General features: G+C 39.2%; 1 protein-coding gene across 1 annotated transcript in view; it reads left to right on the top strand.

Annotated features, from left to right (window-relative positions):
- FGD6 (FYVE, RhoGEF and PH domain containing 6) overlaps positions 1-18,536 on the top strand; it is a 136,953-nt gene extending 118,417 nt beyond the window's left edge. The window contains exons 15-21 of the mRNA XM_019039355.4: positions 4,338-4,440; positions 6,213-6,359; positions 7,243-7,345; positions 9,344-9,471; positions 13,126-13,254; positions 14,388-14,536; positions 17,446-18,536. Coding sequence (XP_018894900.3) covers positions 4,338-4,440; positions 6,213-6,359; positions 7,243-7,345; positions 9,344-9,471; positions 13,126-13,254; positions 14,388-14,536; positions 17,446-17,482 — 796 coding nt within the window. The 3' untranslated portion in view covers positions 17,483-18,536. The remainder of the gene's footprint in view (positions 1-4,337; positions 4,441-6,212; positions 6,360-7,242; positions 7,346-9,343; positions 9,472-13,125; positions 13,255-14,387; positions 14,537-17,445) is intronic.
- Positions 18,537-19,610: the final 1,074 nt, after the last annotated feature.

Raw genomic sequence — 19,610 nt, 5'->3', positions numbered from 1 at the left:
CTGGAGGCTGAGGCAGGAGAATTGCTTGAACTTGGGAGGCAGAAGTTACGGTGAGCCGAGATCGCACCACTACACTCCAGCCTAGGCAACAGAGCAAGACTCCGTCTCAAAAAAAAAAAAAAAAAAAAAAATTAAAAGGGCCCTTCCTTTACTGAGCTGACATTCCATGGAGGAGGACACGCACTTAGCAAATATTAACACAATTAAGTATTGTGGTGATTAAATGGTGCACAGAAAAAGTACCAGGGGCTAGGAGGCTGTAAAGCAAAGGACCTTAAACTGCAAGGGGGAGAGAGGGCAGCCTCTTTCCTACAAACCCTGCTGTTTATATTGACTTAGGAAAGATAAGTAGGAGTCAGAGGGGCAAAGAGGAAAAAGGAAGAGCCTCCTGGTCATTAGGAGCACTGTGTACAAAGGTCCTTAGGTGAGAAGGGGCATGACATATTCAGAGAATTGGAAGGTCAGTGTGGCACGAGCTCAAGAATGAGGAAGGGAATGACCCAGGATAAGCCTGGAGGGACAGGTGACTTAGATGGTGCAGAACCATCTTGTGGGATTTGGTCTTTAGCCTAAGAGCCACAGGAAACCACTGAAAGGCTTATACAAGGGAATGATGTGATCAGATTGGCATTTTTTAAAGAGTATCCGGCTGCTGCATGGAATATGGTTTGGGAGGTGGCCTAAAGGAGGGGACTGATTGGACACAGGGTATAAGGAGTTCTTCAGAGGAGACTCCAGCATATACTATGAATTGGGAGATGGTGCCATGCACTGTGACAGGGAGCACTGGGAGAGGAGCAGCTTTAGGGGAGAAATTGGGAGTTGAGTTTCAGGTGTGCATATGGAATGTGAGGTGCATATGCAACATCCAAATGCAGCCATCAAGGGGCAGTTTCTGTAAGGATCTGGATTTCAGAGGGAAGTAGGGGCCAGAGGCATATATTTGGGCACCATTAGCTTAGAGATGACCACGGCTGGCAGACTGAATGAGGGTACACAGAGAGTTCCCTGCCAAACTCCTGTAACTCTTTAAGTCCTAACTTTGTCATCACCTTTGCAGAGCCATCCCTGCTACTTACATAAGTAATTTACTACTTCTATGTTATTTATCTACATTTGTCATATCATATGTTAATACATGTTTCACCTCAATTCAGTGTGCATCTTTACAAGTGAGGTATATTTTGTGTGCCCAGTTCTTGGCTTAGGTCCTGGCTTAGTAGGCTCCCAGTGAATGTTACTCACAGTGTTACTCACAAATCAAAGTGATGTGGCCTTTGAACCTCAGAGAAGCATCCTGCAGTTAGTCCAAGTAGTAAATGGTGTGGCATGGTCTAACAACCCCAAATCCTTTCTATTGAAGGGTTTTTAACCTTTTTTTTTTTTTTTTGAGACAGAGTCTCACTTTGTTGCCCAGGCTGGAGTGCAGTGGCACAATCTCAGCTCACTGCAACCACCACCTCCCAGGTTCAGGTGATTCTCCTGCCTCAGCCTCCTGAGTAGCAATGACTACAGGTGCGCACCACCATGCCTGGCTAATTTTTGTATTTTCAGTAGAGACAGGGTTTTCACATGTTGGCCAGGCTGGTCTGGAACTCCTGACGTCAGGTGATCCACCCTCCTCGGCCTCCCAAAGTGCTGGGATTATGGGCATGAGCCACCACGCCCGGCCAGGTTTTTAATCCTTGGCAATTCATCCCAGTCATTGGGAAAGTGGTACTTACTTGACACAAATTTGCTTTCTTGTACTATACACATTCTATAAAGAAAATAATACTTGACTTAACAGTTTTTCAGTTTGAGGAAGATGCTGATTCTTCTGCTAATCATGTTACAAAAGGAGACTAGAGTATCTCCACTGGATGCTGCGGGCAAATGTGTGTGGTCTGTGAGAAATGTGTTATCAAGAGCTGGTAAACATTGTCTTGGCAGAACCCCACACAGGAGAGAGCCAGGAATGATTAAATGAAAGAACAGCATATGTGACATGATTTACACAGTTGAATCACATTCCACATGCTCCCCAGGCTCCAGAAGAATCCAACAGCAATTCTCAAATTTACCATCTGCCTCTCTGCTTTCTGTTACTCTTCTGGTGAGGAGCCGGGGAGGGAGGGAGAGATGGTAATGTTTTATGAATGTTTGCTTGGAACCCTGAGCACGTATTCTCATCATGTAGTTCTGCAGAGAACATGAGCAGAGGCTAGCAATGACCTGGTAGTGAGAGGTCCAGTCCTTAACTACACTTGGGTTTAATAACAGCTCATCACTTAGTCTGTTGTCTATAAAGCAAATTATCAAACATTACTAATTCTCAGTTTCCTTACCTGTAAAAGGTGAAGGTGGGTGATGATGTTGTAGTTGGGGGCAAGGGGTGTAAGATCCAATGTATATTCCATGGGGAAGCTCTGAGGGTGAGACATGGTGACATTTGCTAAGCATTTAGCAGAGTTGGCTGACGTAGTAACTGTTAAATGGCATCTTGTTTTGGCAGTAATGCTAGAATAGTAGCGGTAAATAAGGCAGGGTTTTGTTTGGTTTAGAGAGAAAGAGGTTATTTCTTTTTTGTTGTTCTTCGTATATAATGAAAATTTGAGAAATTAATTTGATTTAAAATTTTATTTGTAAAGTGGATTTCTACCTTTTTTAATCCACATGAATGAACATTCTAAATGGCACTCAAGCCATGGATTAGGGAGGCGCTTTCTGAGAATGATGATTGTAGGGAAGGTGAGTGGTTTCTATTCTTGACCTGACCTGGGTTCTCTAAAATACAGCAACATATGTCTATATGTACCATTATTAATGGTGGAATTTTTTATTTTAGAAACACTCTTTAAGAGTTCAAATATACTTAAAGTTAGGACAAATAATACCAGAAACTGCATATTCAGGCACCCAAACTAAAAATAATCATCAAGATTTTGCCACTGATTTTCCTGTTTCATAATTTTCTATTTTAAAACAAACTGCAGATATCAGGTCATTTTACTTCTGCTTTTTTTTGGTTTTTTTTTTTTTGGAGACAGTGTCTTGCTCTGTTACCCAGGCTGGAGTGCAGTGGCACTGTCTCGGCTCACTACAACCTCCACCTCCTTGGTTCAAGCAATTCTCCTGCCTCAGCCCCCTGAGTAGCTGGGATTACAGGCATGCACCACCACACCCGGCTAACTTTTGTATTTTTAGTAGAGACAGGGTTTCACCATGTTGGCCACGCTGGTCTCGAACTCCTGAGCTCAAATGATCCACCCGCCTTAGCCTCCCAAAGTGTTGGGATTACAGGCGTGAGCCACCACGCCTGGCCGATTTTACTTCTGTATACCTCAAAAGGCCTCTGTAAATTAAACTACAGACTTTTTTTTTTAACACAGTCACAATCCCATTCTGATGAATTTTGTTTTATTATGATGGAGTTTTAATTATTTATTAAAGTCTTTCTCTCATTCCCTCTCCCTTCCTCTTTTCTGCTCTTTCTGTACTGTGTATGTGTAGATTTATATATTTATTTTTATTTATAATACCTAACATGTGCCTCTCAGTTTTAAATATACAAAACAAAATTTAAACAGTGGTTTCATAAGTATGCTGATACCAGTAATGATTTGGAGTTAACATGGTTTTGGGAAAAAGGCATGGTTGGAAAAACAGAGAAAAAAAAATACCCTTGTCTGACCAAGCTTGCCCCTATTTGGCCCATTCCCATCTAGCGCTGAATTAAAGATACCTCCTGATGAGCTGGGTAGGGACAGAGAACTTGGTGGGTGAAATAGGTGGAGAAGCCCTAACAAAAACTGCAGCCTTTACCGTGTGAACCGCATTGTCAACATCTGCTTTCTAATACAAAAAAAATGTTGCCTTCACCCCAGTGCCCTTCCTAGAAATTTTTAGTAATCCTTAGTAATCTAAAGATATTTAGTATTCTATGCTATAAATTGGAATTTGAAACTTGACTTATTGGAATCTTTTTAAATTCTAGGATGATGTCTTAAGAAACTCCCTGGCTATATAAATAATCATAATTATTAATTGTACAATTATCCTTTAAACCAAACCAAAAATATTTTCAAGTTTAGGAGAGTTCAAAAGCTATTTAATATAAAGCAGAACTTTTGGAAAGAAAAAATAAGCATTGTATTTGCTAAAATGCCATCAAGGGTTCTCTGTTGTCTGTTCTGATGATCTGTTCACTAAACCTGCCTCAACTCTGAGGAGTTGCTGCTTTTTTGACTGGTATTGTTGGAGGGTGGTGGGATCTGTTGCCATGGGAGAAAGAAAAGAAGAAAAAGGAAAAGAACAAAAACTGACATGTGGTTGATGAAACCTTTTGCCCCCAACAGTTCTGCCACAGAAAGGGATGAATGGCTAGAAGCGATTTCCAGGGCAATAGAAGAGTATGCCAAGAAAAGAATCACCTTCTGTCCTAGTAGGAGTCTTGATGAGGTATTGTCTTCTCCTTTTTTTTTTTTCCAGTGCATTTCAAAGTTTTTACCTTAAACATTTCACAGGGGTTTAGGAAAGCAACATGTGTTTCAGAAAATGATTGGACTGGACATCAGAGAGTTACTCTACAGATTAATGTCTCATTTCGGCGCTGAAAGTTTATCCTCCTATTGTTGTCTCACTGCAAGTCTGTGATAGCATATAGCATATTCATGTTTCTTCCCAGCTATAAAACTTCATTGTAGGAAATTTAGAAAATACGAAACAGTTTAAGGCAGAAACTAATCAGCTGCCATCCCACTACCACAGGCGTCTTTTTAAGTTAATTTTGTATTAGAAAATTTTTAGATTGTAGCTAAACTTAGTATTCTGAGCACATGAAAAATATAATGGCCCATATTTCTTTTCTTTTTTTTTTTTTTTTTTTGAGACAGAATTTCACTCTTATTGCAATGGCGCAATCTCAGCTCACTGCAACCTCTGCCTCCTGGGTTCAAGTGGTTCTCCTGCCTCAGCCTCCCTAGCAGCTGGGATTACAGGCATGCACCACCACGCCCAGCTAATTTTGTATTTTTAGTACAGATGGGGTTTCACCATGTTGGCCAGGCAGGTCTCAAACTCCTGACCTCAGGTTTTCCGCCTGCCTCGGCCTTCCAAAGTGCTGAGATTACAGGCATGAGCCACTGTGCCTGGCCAATAGCCCATATTTCTTTCTTTTTTTTTTTTTTTTTTGTTTGTTTGTTGAGATGGAGTCTTGCTCTGTCACCAGGCTGGAGTGCAGTGGTGTAATCTCGGCTCACTGCAACCTCTGCCTCCCGGATTCAAGTGATTCTCCTGCCTCAGCCTCCCAAGTAGCTGGGACTACAGGCACGTGCCACCATGACCAGCTAATTTTTGTTTTTTTTTTTTTTTTTTTTTTGAGACAGAGTTTTGCTCTTATTGCCCAGGCTAGAGTGCAATGGCACAATCTCGGCTCACCACAACCTCCGCCTCCCAGGTTCAAGCAGTTCTCCTGCTTCAGTCTCCTGAGTAGCTGGGATTACAGGCATGCGCCACCATGCTAATTGTTGTTATTTTTAGTAGAGACAGGGTTTCTCCATGTTGGTCAGGCTGGTCTTGAACTCCCAGTCTCAGGTGATCCACCCGCCTCACCCTCCCAAAGTGCTGGTATTACAGGCGTGAGCCACCACGCCTGGCAATTTTTGTATTTTTAGTAGAGAAAGGTTTTCACCATGTTGACCAGGATGGTCTTCATCTCCTGACCTTGTGATCTGCCCACCTTGGCCTTTCAAAGTGCTGGGATTACAGGTAATTACAAAGTACAGGATTACAGGCGTGAGCCACCATGCCCAGCCAATGGCCCATATTTTATCCCCATCTTTTTTGTTTGTTTTTTGAGACGGAGTCCCACTCTGTTGCCCAGGCTGGAGTGCAGTGGGACAATCTCGGCTCATTGCAGCCTCCACCTCCCAGGTTCAAGTAATTCTCCTGCCTCAGCCTCCTGAGTAGCTGGGATCACAGGCACCCACCACCACACCCGGCTAATTTTTGTATTTTTAGTAGAAACAGGGTTTCACTGTGTTGGCCAGGCTGGTTGCAAACTCTGTACCTCATGTGATCCACTCGACTCGGCCTCCCAGAATGCTGGGATTACAGGCGTGAGCTGCCATGCCTGACCCTCATCCCCATCTTGGTAGTGTGGAGATGCCACTGCTGAATAAAAAGGCAGGCAGTGTGCATGGAGATAATCAGAAGTTGTTCTTCTTCCGCAGGCAGACTCAGAAAATAAAGAAGAAGTTAGTCCTCTTGGATCGAAGGCTCCCATCTGGATTCCTGATACCAGAGCCACAATGTGTATGATCTGCACGAGCGAATTTACTCTCACCTGGAGACGACACCACTGCCGGGCCTGTGGAAAGGTTGGCGATGATAACACCCATCTCCATTGTGGTCTTTACTGTCTCCAGGCTGTGCATAGTGAGGAAGCATATTTCCCCTCATAAACCATTATAGTTCAAGAATAACAATAACAATTATTATGTTAATGGTAGAAAACATGAATGGTGTTTTCTCTAAATATTTAGGGGGCAGGGGCAATCTTCTTAGTGAACTTCCACCCTCCTACTTCAGAGTTACACTAGAACATCAGTAATAACTGATTCAAAAACAAAATCTAACAAATCCACAATTAAACAGGCCCTCAAATTTACAGCTATTATTTAAACTGCATCTCTCTAGTACTAAGTATCCTTAGTATTCAGTAGGGGGAATGTTCAGTGTTGAAGTTATCTCTAGTGATGTTTCTAAGCCTTCATGATCTCATTAGTAAAATGAGTGTAGAAACAGTGACATCAGAGAGTCACTCTAAAGATTAAATGAGGTTGTATTTAGAGAGCATTTAGTATGGAGCCCAAAAACTTGGTAGAGTTGCAGAGACGTGGTCGTTGCTGCAGCGGTGATTATGATGATGACAGTGCTGGTGATCAGTATACCTCACAGGCCTTTTTGCATGCCACGTACTGTTCTAAGCATTTTGCATATATTAACTCCTTTACTTTATTATTTTATGTAGTCAGCCCTCTGTAAGTAATCATCTGTGGCCCCTTCATCTTTCAAGTGTGGTACTATGCATTAGTTCACTATATGCCTGAACTCCAGAGTTACTATTGAGACGAAGTGAGACTCAGTGACTCTGAAACTGTTTTGAAAAGTGGATAGCACTGTAAATTGTAACATACTTTATGGTGTAGAAACACAAGTTATTCTAATGAAATTAATGACATAATTCCAATGTGTTTTCAGATTGTATGCCAAGCTTGTTCGTCTAATAAGTATGGCTTAGATTACCTGAAAAATCAACCAGCAAGAGTATGTGAACATTGTTTCCAAGAACTGCAGAAATTAGGTAATATATAAGTAAGGATTTAACCAAAAATTCCTTTATTCCCCAGATGCTTTCAAACAACCTTCTGAGAGAAACACCTTCAGTACATTAGCAATATGATTGTTGATACTTATCTCCAAATTTGTAGTAAGCTTTCTTAATTCATATTTTGTTGTAATTCTGGGAGAAGTTGGGCTGAAATTTGGTTTCAGTCTGTGTAAAAGGTTTTGCTAAGAAAACTGTAGAAATGTAATTACAGGGTAAAACACTTAAAACAGTAAAAGGGAACTTTAACTTTCAAGTAATTTTGAAGTCTATAGTTTCACATGATAGTGTGCTCATTACAAATCATTTTATCTATATGTAAAGTAATTCTCTTAGGTGGCACTTCGTTAGCTTAATTCTAGTGAGTTAATCTGATTTAGTGAGATCTTAATGTACATCTGAATGTGCAGCTTTTTGACCGAACACAAAAATGATACTTCCTATTTCTCTGCTCATTATTTGCAGGTATCCTCCAGTAAAATGAATGCAGCTTAGCAGGACTGCTCAGGTCTATGTTTTGGGAAGAGATTTTTAGTTAAATTCCTGAAACCTGTAGGATCTAAATTTTATTTATATATATTTTTTGAGATGGGGTCTTGCACTGTTGCCCAGGCTGGAGTGCAGTGACACAATATGCAACCTCTGCCTCTCGGGTTCAAGCGATTCTCGTACCTCAGCCTCCTGAGTAGCTGGGATTACGGGCACGCGTGACCACGCCAGGCTAATTTTTCATTTTAGTAGAGATGGGGGGATCTCACCATGTTGGCCAAGCTGGTCTCGAACTCCTGACCTCAAATGATCCACCCGACTCAGCCTCCCAAAGTGCTGGGATTACAGGCATAAGGCACCACGCCTGGCCAGGATCTAAATTTTTGAAAGTCTGTTCTTCATTTCCCTGAAGGATAGCTTTTCATTAGCAAGGAGGAATTTCTAAGTGGATGACATGATATTTCAGAGTCCACATATTTCTAGATGAATAATTTATTATTGTTTGCGTACATTTTCCAAGAAGACCCATCCATCTCTTCCTTTATGTTCCTCTCTTTAGTCTGGGTATATGGTATAAGCTGCAAACATTCGAAATTCGTCTTTGAATTCTCCTTCCTCATCACCTATACCCATTTGGTCAGTAACTCTTGTCAATTTTATCATCAAAAATCTTTGTCTTAATTTCTCCATCCCAGCCCTAATAAGGCCTTCGTTATCTCTCATCTAGACAACTATAATAATTTCCTAACAAGTTTTCTTGCTGTTAGTCCTTTCTCCTTAGTACTGCCAGATATAATCTATTTTTCCAAATTTAATCTGGTCATGTCACTCCCCAGCCTAAAACATAGAAACAACAGTCCAGTTTGCTTCAAACCAGCCCCTTTTTTTTAATCTGGCCTCATTATTCTCCAGATAGATGATTTAATTTCACACCTCTCTGCCTTTGCTCATGCTGACCTCTTAGCGCACAGTGTTCCTCCTGCTTGTTTTAACCTGGCAAATTCCTACTTATTCCTTCATGGCCAGCTTTTATCTTATTCTCAGCTTTCCCTGAACCCTCTGCAATCAGAATTCATTACTTCTTCATCCGTGTCTGATAGCCCCCTTTTTTAAACTGCTTTGTTCATTGTAGCTGGTCTAGTATCTAGACACTTAACAATACCAGGGTTCTTTGGGGTTTACGTCAGTAGGGAAGGTTTTTTGGATTTTTTTTTAAGTTGGTAGTATAGTCACGTGTTTCATAATTCTAAAGGCACACAAGAGTAATCCTTTCACATAAAGTTCAAAAAGTATAAAACCATAGATAGTAGAAAGTCTTCCTGCCACTCAACTCCCAGCCATCCATTGTCCTTTTCCAGGAGTTATCAATGTTGTTTCTTAGTGTCCTTCCATGGATATTTTATGCAACAGTGTTTATGGATTTGAATGAAATTGAATTGCAAAATGCTGAGCATTGCCTACATAAGTGTGCCTGATTTGTTCTAGATCACCAGCACTCCCCTAGGATTGTATCTCCTGGAAATCACAAATCTCCTTCAAGTGCCTTATCATCAGTCTTACATAGCATTCCATCAGGGAGGAAACAGAAAAAAATCCCAGCTGCTCTCAAAGAAGTAAGTGTTGCCATTAAGCTTGCAATGTGATAGAGGCTGAATTATTCATATGCATATAATACACCGTTTTTCTTTCATAAAGGAAGATGTCATTTGCCACAACTATTAAGTCATGAATTTTAATACTGATGATGGATGTGGCTGATGCCTCACAATCTTGCTTGGTCTCCCGTCTGACCTAAGTCATTTAGAAAATGGCTATTGAAAGGTTTAGAGAACATTTAATAGCAGTGATAGAAAGTAAAGATAAGTTGGACACACATGAATTTTTTAAAATGACTTTGAGCAAGATCCTTGCCAGAGGGAAGAAGTCCACAGAATATTTTGGGCATTTTGTTAGCATTTACTGATCTGCACGGTTTATTTGTAGGCATTGGTTGGTTATGCACAGCTGATATCACTGATAGTAGGTTGTCTTTCCTTTAAACTTCCTTTAAAAGAAAACTTTAAATAGTGATAATAGCCTGTATGCTTAGACCTGCTAATGGTGTAATCCACAGACATTGTTGATATCCTATCCCATTTCCTCAAATTTAGATGTCAAAGAACAAACAGCATTGCCATTTTGGCTACTCCATTATGATCAGTTTATTAATGAGGTCCACCTGTGCTAGTTTTGTGGCCAGCAGAGTAGTTTTTAATTTGGTTCTCTTGCTTTTTTACTGAGGAGGTGTTCTAGCATACATAGTGGAAGGAAAGAACTCTAAAAATTTGATCAAGATCATGTTTCTTATGTAAAGTTACGAGTATATTCCCAGTTGAAACACAATGTTTTAGAGGTTCATGGAAATTATAGCACGTATCCTTACTTTGTTTCTTGTTATGTCTGAATAATATTTCATTGTTTGTGTATACCACAGTTTATCCACCCATCTCTTGTTGAATATTGGGTTGTTTCCACCTTTTGGCTATTACGAATTATGCTGACAGAAATATTCATGTGCAAATTTCTGTGTGGACATATGTTTTCATTTATCTTGGGTATATACCCAGAAGTAGAATTGCTTGCTCATATGGTAATTCTATGTTTAACTTTTTGAGGAACTGGGAAGTTGTGTTCTTATTCTAGTAATGTTTAAAATATTTTTAGAAACTCCTCTTTTTAGAATTACATTTAGAGCCTCAGTACTCTCAGTAATGGCAGACTACAGCTTTTGAGTTGGATTATTTTTTTTTAAATTTTCATTGCTTCTGGGGTACCTGTGGTTTTGGTTACATGGATGAGTTGTATAATGGTAAAGTCTAAGATTTTAGTGCACCCATCACCTGAGCAGTATACAGTGTACCCAAAATGTAGTTTTATAGTCCCTCACCCCCACAACCCTGATTTATTTTGTAAATAATCAAATCATTGGAAGACATGTTTTGTGGATCAGTTAGGTGATTAAGTTGGTGAACACCAGTTTTATCTTTGAAAATATAGGTCTGGTCATGGCTATTCAGTATTATGGTTGATCTTCTTGTGTGGCTACTAAACTGATCCTAAATTGGTATAAAGGAGAAATGTAATATATTTTGAGCAACATTAATAACAACTTAGATAAGAACATAGTAGGATTCCAATGTAACTATATTTTAAGCAAAATCTCATTTGAATATTAAACATTCTAGTTGGATTTTTTTCCTTTTTTTTCACTGAGATAGGAAACAATTCTAGTTTTTTAAAAAATTATTTGGTAGTCTTTATAAGGATATATTTATATAAACCTACTGTGGCTTAACAAATATTTCTAATTTAATGTTAGATCTTAAATTTCCCACTAAACAATATATAATTATTTTCATGAAATTTATAAGAAATTAATATAATTAAAGATACACTTTAAAAATTCACAGAGCGCATGTGTATTAGTTTTCCATTTCTGCATAATAAATTACCACAAACTTAGCAGCTTAAAACAACATACATTTATTATCTCCAGAGTCCAGGCATGGGTTAGCTGGGACTCTGCAGGGCTATAATCAAAGTTTTGGCAAGTACTGAGTTCTCATCTAGAGGCTCATCTGGGAATTCATTTCCTTGTACTTGCAAGACTGGGGGCCTTGGCTTCTTACTAGCTTTTGGCTGGAGGTCCTCAGCTCCTTGCCATGTGGACCTCTCAACATTGCTACTTAGTTGTTCAAAGCCAGCAAGGAAGAAAGTTTCTAGAATGTCTCCTAACAAGACAGGGCCATATATAAGGTAGCTTGATCATGGGAGTGACATCCTATCACCCTCACCAAATTCTTAGTTAGAAGCAAGTCGTAGGTCCTGTCCACACTCAGGGGGAGGAGAATGTACAGCAGTGTGACTCTCTACAGCAAGGGTCATGGGAAGCCACCTTAAGCGTGTGCCTGCCATACCATTACTAAGGTAGATCCTAAACATTTTTTTATTTATCTACTCCTACATTTTTAAAAACACAACTTTGAATGACCATTATTAGAGTCAATAGGCCAGGCACGATGGCTCATACCTGTAATCCCAGCACTTTGGGAGGCCAAGGCAGGCAAATCAACACCAACCTGGCCAACATGGCGAAACCCTGTCTCGACTAAAAATACAAAAATTAGCTGGACATGGTGGTGCACGCCTGTAATCCCAGCTACTCGGGAGGCTGGGGCACGAGAAGCGCTTGGACCCAGGAGGCGGAGGTTGCAGCGAGCTGAGATTGTGCCACTGCACTCCAGCCTGGGTGACAGAGTGAGACTGTCTTAAAAAAAAAAAAAAAAAAAAGGCCGGTGTGGTGGCTCACGCCTGTAATCCCAGCACTTTGGGAGGCCAAGGCGGGTGGATCACAAGGTCGGGAGATGGAGACCATCCTGGCTAACACGATGAAACCCCGTCTCTACTAAAAATATACAAAAAAAAAAATAGCCGGACGTGGTGGCGGGCGCCTGTAGTCCCAGCTACTCGGGAGGCTGAGGCAGGAGAATGGCGTGAACCCGGGAGGTGGAGCTTGCAGTGAGCTGAGATCGGGCCACTGCACTCCAGCCTGGGTGACAGAGCAAGACTCAGTCTCAAAAAAAAAAAAAAAAGAAAGAAAAAGAAAAAAAATCAATCAATAAAAGCTTACTGTCTTTTTGCATAGAGATGAAAACATTTTCAACTTTTTATGAAGTAAAAATTAGCCTCTTTTCTTTCTGACTATAATTTGGGAAGCAAAGATTGATTCTTAAAATGAGCTTCCTTAATAGTAGAATTTTCTGTTTATTATTCTGTTTGTATGGTTTTTAGAAGTCCAAAAAGTTTTTTAGGAACAGAATTAAAGGTTCAAATAATTTTCCCTGATGCCCCAAAATAAGAGCAATAAAAAACAAATCTCCAAGTCCCCAAATCCAGCTTTTAGAAAAGCATTTTAGTCTTCTGAAACTATTTTTCTTCACCTGCCAACCCAGAAAACACAGATGAACCCACCAAGAAACATACGCAAACACGTGCAGGCACAGTTAAACCAAGTAAAATTCTATAATTGCCTCTAACATGGTTGTCTTCTTTTTTATGCTCATGTTAATAGCAGAGTTCAATTTGTATAGTAGCACTTTGAAAATATATTTCATTCTGAAACATTCTATCATTACAGTTATTGCTTTCAGCACCTATTGGTTGCAAATAATTTTGCTGTTATAATTTGTCTGAAAACCATTAAACTTTGTATGGGGTTTCTTATCTAGGTATCAGCAAACACAGAGGATTCTTCTATGAGTGGCTACTTGTACAGATCAAAGGGCAATAAAAAACCCTGGAAACACTTTTGGTTTGTCATAAAAAATAAAGTACTATATACATATGCTGCAAGTGAGGTAAGATCTGAAATCTAAAGATGAGTAATTTGGGGTTTTGTAATGCCAACTGCAAGTAATTACAATATTTTAAAAATCCATTTGTTTTACATAAGATTTTTTGCTTTGCTTTTGGATGGGGGAGGTGTTGTTGCTGTTATTTTTAATGTGAACAGTGTTCTTGCTTTGTACCTGGAGAGCTCTTTCTCAAATGTGTTAGGAATTTTCCATATTATTAAAATGCAATTTTTGTGTGTGTCGTGTGACTACTAATTACTTTACTAAAGGCAGAGCTGCCCCCAGGTGCACTGGCTCACACCTGTAATCCCAGCACTTTGGGAGGCTGAGTAGGGGTGGATCACCTGAGGTCAGGAGTTCGAGACTAGCCTGGCCAACATGGCGAAACCCCGTCTCTACTAAGAATACAAATATTAGTGGAGTGCCTGTAATCCCAGACACTTGGGAGGGTGAAGCAGGAGAATTGCTTGAACCCGGGAGGCAGAGGTTGCAGTGAGCTGAGATCGCGCCATTGCACTCCAGCCTGGGCAACAGAGAGACTCTGTCTCAAAAAAAAAAAAAAAAAAAAAGGCAGAGCTGTGTTTCTTTCTGCCAAGCTCTCTTGAGTGATACTCCCTTTACTGTCATCGTTAGATTGCATTGATCTGACAGCAGCATAGATAAGATAGGCTTTTTTGGATTATAAACAATTCTAGCAGTTTACTCTAATTCTGTCCTTTTCTCCTACCTGATCACCCTGTGTTCCACCATCCTATGAAAACACTGCTGTAGGGTCCACACTTTTCCTTAGTGGGATCCAGGTGAATAGCTTACCTTTCTGAGCTGTTTTCTGCATCCATAAAATGAAAGTAATATAATCACGTGCCTTCCTTGGTTTAGTGAGGATGTTGTGAAATTCAGTAGATGTGAACATGCCAGAAATTGTGTGCCACAGTGCCTGGCATATAGGGTACCTAGGGAGGGAGTGGCTCAATGAATATTATTGAATAAATGAGAAGTGAGTAAGTTGTTAGAATTATCATTACCTTATATGTGAATAATTGAAATTAAATTAGAGCTATGTAGATCAAGAGTTTTCAGATCTGAATTTTGTCTCAATCTAAAAACTTTTCTCCATTTGTATGTTTTTAAATTAGGACGTGGCTGCTTTGGAGAGTCAGCCTTTATTAGGATTCACTGTTACTCAAGTTAAAGATGAGAATTCCGAGTCTAAAGTATTTCAGTTACTGCACAAAAACATGTTATTTTATGTATTCAAAGCAGAGGATGCTCATTCGGCTCAGAAGTAAGTAATCTGGCCATATTTTTCTTTTATTCACGAGATTTCAGTTTTTTAATGGTTGCTTGTAAAATGACCTACTTTAAGGCATGGGGACAACTCAAACTTTAAATCAGAGATTCTAATTAGAAAGATTTAACTTATTATTCAAACTCTTCAGAATTGTTTTAAAGACAAGGCAGGGGTATCTGGAATATTTTCAGGAGGCAGAGGGGAAAAGAAAATAGGTAGTCCTATACAAAGTATTTTATCTACACATGATCTCAGAGGAAGCAGCGTGATGCTGCTCTGCTGAAAGGAAGGAAAGCTAAGGCATTTGACCTCTCCTTCTATAAGGGTAAGAATCTTCCCTTGAAACATTCCAGGACTTTGGCAATCCAGCGATTCATTTGTGCCATGGAACAGCAGGAGTTTAAACAGCTGCTCGCTAACTTCTTTGGGGAAAAGGTCAAACACATTAAGAGATTCCCATGCTGTTCCAGTGACTGAGTAGAAGGAAATGGCTATCAGTTTAGAAGGCAAAGGCTGAAACAGTCTCTTCAGAATTCCAGCAAGAATCTTTACTTAGATGTTATCAGTTTGCTTAACACAGAGATGCGTATCTACCTCTGTGAAATTAGGTCTCTTTTGAACAAAACAGTTCATCATCTCTCATTTGATTTTTACTTTGGCTTCACAAAAGAATACATTTTTGTTTTCAGGAAGAGGTGTTCATGTGTTCTCCACGAGCTTAAAAGTGCATGAAAATAAAAAAGAATGCTTTGAGTAAGCAAAGCTTTTAGTTTCTTAAGACAGTTAAGATTAATGTACCAGAATTGCACACATCCCTGAATACCAGCCAGGCACAATGTTACACACACTCTGTAAGACTCTTTTTTCAGTCTATTTTAGGATATCCAACAGTATATAGCTATTCTTCCAAATATTTTCCTTTGGCTACTGGAGAATATTTTTAAATTATGTCACTTAACCATCTTTTCTATAAAAATTATTTAGACAAAATAGTAATTGCCCTAATATTCTGTCAGATATTAGCTTTCTTACAATTTTCATCAAACTGAAAAAAAGTACTGCTTTTCAATATATGTCATCTTTTGCTTATATCATTGAGTTGACAAGATAGAAATGCCACCAAGACAGAATTACAGTTAGGTAAAGGAAGTCAGTTTACTTATAATTTAGAATTGACCCAGGCTAAATTATAAATTTCTCTTCATTAATATCATATGGATTGCTTTTTGAAGTACATGACAGAATATTAAAATGTATTAATTTTAGTGGGAAAAAAGCCTTGCTATGGCAGTATAACATATGCTATTTATGTTCAATATTAAATTTTTGAAAATTCCTTAAAATTTGAACTGAATCTGTTATAGGTTGCTTTTATAAAATAATTAAACTGAGTGATTTCAAGTGTTCATAGTTCTCTGGACTCTCTTCTGTGTGTGTGTGTGTGTGTGTATATATATATTTTTTTTTAATGGAGACAGAGTCTAGCAATGTTGCCCAGGCTGGTCTGAAACTCCTGGGCTCAAGCAGTCCACCTATCTCAGCCTCTCAAAGTGCTGGAATTACAGGTGTGAGCCACCATGCCCAGCCTACATAAAATAATACCGTAAGAAATGATATTTCCATAAGAAAGAAGAAAAAGTTCAGAAGCAATTACATTAGTAGGGAGGAAAAAGACTACTCTCAAGTATCTTCTGAATAATTGCAGCTGTGTATATTGTCAGATAAAACTTTGAGACTAAAGAATTTTGGAAAGATGTCTGTGAAACTTTGAGAAGCTTTTTTTTTTTTTTTTTTTTTTTTTTTTTGAGACAGCCTCGCTCTGTTGCCCAGGCTGGAGTTCAGTGGCGCAATCTCAGCTCACTGCAACCTCTGCCTCCTGGGTTCAAGCAATTCTCCTGCCTCAGCCTCCCAAGTAGCTGGGATTACAGGCGCACACCACCACACCCAGCTAATTTTTGTATTTTAGTAGAGACAGGGTTTCACCATATTGGCCAGGCTGGTCTCGAACTTCTGACCTCAGGTGATCTGCCCAACTCAGCCTCCCAAAGTACTGGGATTACAGGCATGAGCCACGGCGCCCAGCCAAGAAGCTCTCATATAGCATGCAAACTTTTGATCAACACTAGATGCCAGATTCCTTTTAATTGCAAATCTTGAAACAGGTCTGGATTAGGGGATATACAAGGAAACTCTGATTGCTAGAGTTAAGGTAGGAGGAGACAGGGAACTAGTGTTCCTAAAAGCACTGAGTCCAAATTCCAGATAAAAAAGAAGTTGTAATAAAGCCTTCACTGACATATCAACTTCCAAAATAAATTAATTGGTAGCATCAAGACCTCATAGAACTTTTATACATGAAATGGTCCCTTCCTTATGCCTATCAGAAATGAGAGGCACACTTTCCAGGCTAAATTTTGGACCAGATTACCAAATAAAGGGTAGTTCCATGTATGCAGAAGGCCAATTTGCTGCAAGAAAAGATCTTACTGGCCGGGCACGGTGGCTCACGCCTGTAATCCCAACACTTTGGGAGGCCGAGGCAGGCGGATCACCTGAGGTCGGGAGTCCAAGACCAGCCTGACCAACATGGAAAAACCCCGTCTCTACTAAAAATACAAAATTAGCCAGATGTGGTGGCACATGCCTGTAATTCCAGCTACTTGGGAGGAATCGCTTGAACCCAGGAAGCAGAGATTGTGGTGAGCCGAGATAGCACTATTGCACTCCAGCCTGAGCAACGAGAGCAGAACTCTGTCTCAAAAAAAAAAAAAAAATATATATATATATATATCTTACCTATGTTGTTATGGTAATGAGGACCACAGGCCCAGCTGTCATCTATATGGTGTTCACATGTCAGATGATTAGGTTTTACAAATCTAACCGATTTCTCTTATCAATAGGTGGATAGAAGCATTTCAGGAAGGCACAATATTGTAGCAGTATTGGTTTCATCTCTTCTGTGATTCCAAAGAGGTGGAATTTCATCAGAATGGAGTAAATGCAATTCGAAAATTGTATAAAAATGAACACTGCCAAGATAAAGCCAACCAGACCCTTCATCAAAGAAATTGTTTTGTTAGGTATAAGCAATTTTTAAAAGGTGTTTGTTTTTTCATTTATGTTATTTATTAAAATTTTGATGTTTACTTAATGGTCAGAATTATTTCTGAGACACACTGAATTCTAAAGTACCATTTCTTTAGAGACCAGAAAAACTATCTTAATACTGTATACTGTATTAACTATTCATGACATAGTCCACACTGTTTTCTTACCTTACATTGTAACATTCTTACTGGTGGAAAGTCTTTGTAAGGAAAAAACACATAGCAAGGAGCAAATTTCCACAAAGTGCTTGGTTTAGGAATTGTGATTATTATAAAACTGCTGATGAAAAAAATGCATGTCTTTGAATCAATAAACTTGGGTGAATATTTGTATCTTTTAGTGGAAAAACATGGCCAGCTTCTACCTCAGTAACTGTGAACTGAAATTTCAGTAAATTATCTAAAGTATTTCTATTGTTAGGTACCTCTTTGGCAGGAGTTAATATTACATCATCAAAGAATTACAGCAAAGAGATAGAATCTGAATTTTTTAAAACTGTGAGTAGGAATGAAGATGTTTTTATTTGCAGAATACCACAAATAACCAACTCTTCGGGCTTTTAAGTCCAATCTTTTAAAAAATCTACTACTTCGAAACAAACATAAATATCATTTTTTAAAATAGCAAAATATAGCAAGCATTATGTTACATAATATTCCCTGCTATTATAAGAGTTCTGAGCCCAAGTCAATGATGGTATTTGTATCTATAAGTAATGTTACATTTCCAAAAATATTGTGCATTACAAATGGAACTGGAATTACTATATCAGAAAAGCACAATTATAAGCCAGTAATAACTGAAATTCTATAGTATTCATTTTCAAAAGGTCTTTTTCTGCCAGTTTGTGATATCCTTCCTCCTAATTGAAAAAAAAAACAAATCCTTTCTCTATAAGCAGCTATCAGCACACCTCCTTAGGAAAGATTTAGATTCATAATTCTGGTGCACTTACTGTTTAACATATGAACTACCTTGTACATACAATTGTTGATTAGCAGAAGAAAATGAAATAACACTGTGATAAAAGCCATCCCTGATGTTCACAATATACAATTTATTAACTAAGTTTAAACTATAAATTATCTTAACGGCCATGAGCGGTGGCTCACACCTATAATCTCAGCATTTTGGGAGGCTGAGGCCGTTGGACCACCTGAGGTCAGGAGATCGAGACCAGCCTGGCCAATATGGTGAAACCCCATCTCTATTAAAAATACAAGAATTAGCCGGTCGTGGTGGTACATGGCTGTAGTCCTAGCTATTCAGCAGGCTGAGGCAGGAGAATCGCTTGAACCCAGGAGGCAGAGGTTGCAGTGAGCCGAGATGGTGCCACTGCACTCCAGCCTGGATGACAGAGCGAGACTCCGTCTCAAAAAAAAAAAAAAAATTGAACAGCAAGGTTATCCATAGAATATTTCTTTAAAGGGTACAAGAATTTTCCTTTCTGCCTCTAAATAAAGGATTTCCTAATTCAGCGTGATCCTTAACAGCAACCATGAGGATTACTGAGTGCCTTTCTGGGGCCTTTTGAATGCTGTTTGGTACAGCACCAGAGTCCCTACTAGATCTAGAGTTGGCTGCTATAGTTTTTTGTGGCGATTTTTTGACATGGAGTCATCTGAACCTCATACACAATCCTAACATGCCATCCCCTTTCTGTCATAGCAGGTACACTAAAATTTCTTTGTAGCTCAATTTTATATAATCAAGATCACATAAATAAGGCTTCCATGTTAGAATCGTTGCAGTTTTTAGTGTATTCCTTTTTGGAGGCTAAAGTTGTACCTTATAAACTGTTTCTGCATCTGGCATTTAGCAAGACAAGTTATTTGGGTTTTCTTTCCCTCCTCTTGAGCTCTCAGCCTTCTGACTACAAGGTTTGGCTTAAGCCTTATAATCTAAAAAATATCAGCCAGGCTATTCTATCTTCTAAGACCTGGCTGAATCATGAACC

Source organism: Gorilla gorilla, chromosome 10 (genome assembly GCF_029281585.2).
Source record: "Gorilla gorilla gorilla isolate KB3781 chromosome 10, NHGRI_mGorGor1-v2.1_pri, whole genome shotgun sequence".
Lineage (NCBI taxonomy): Eukaryota > Metazoa > Chordata > Mammalia > Primates > Hominidae > Gorilla > Gorilla gorilla.
This window is presented reverse-complemented; position numbering and strand designations above follow the sequence as displayed.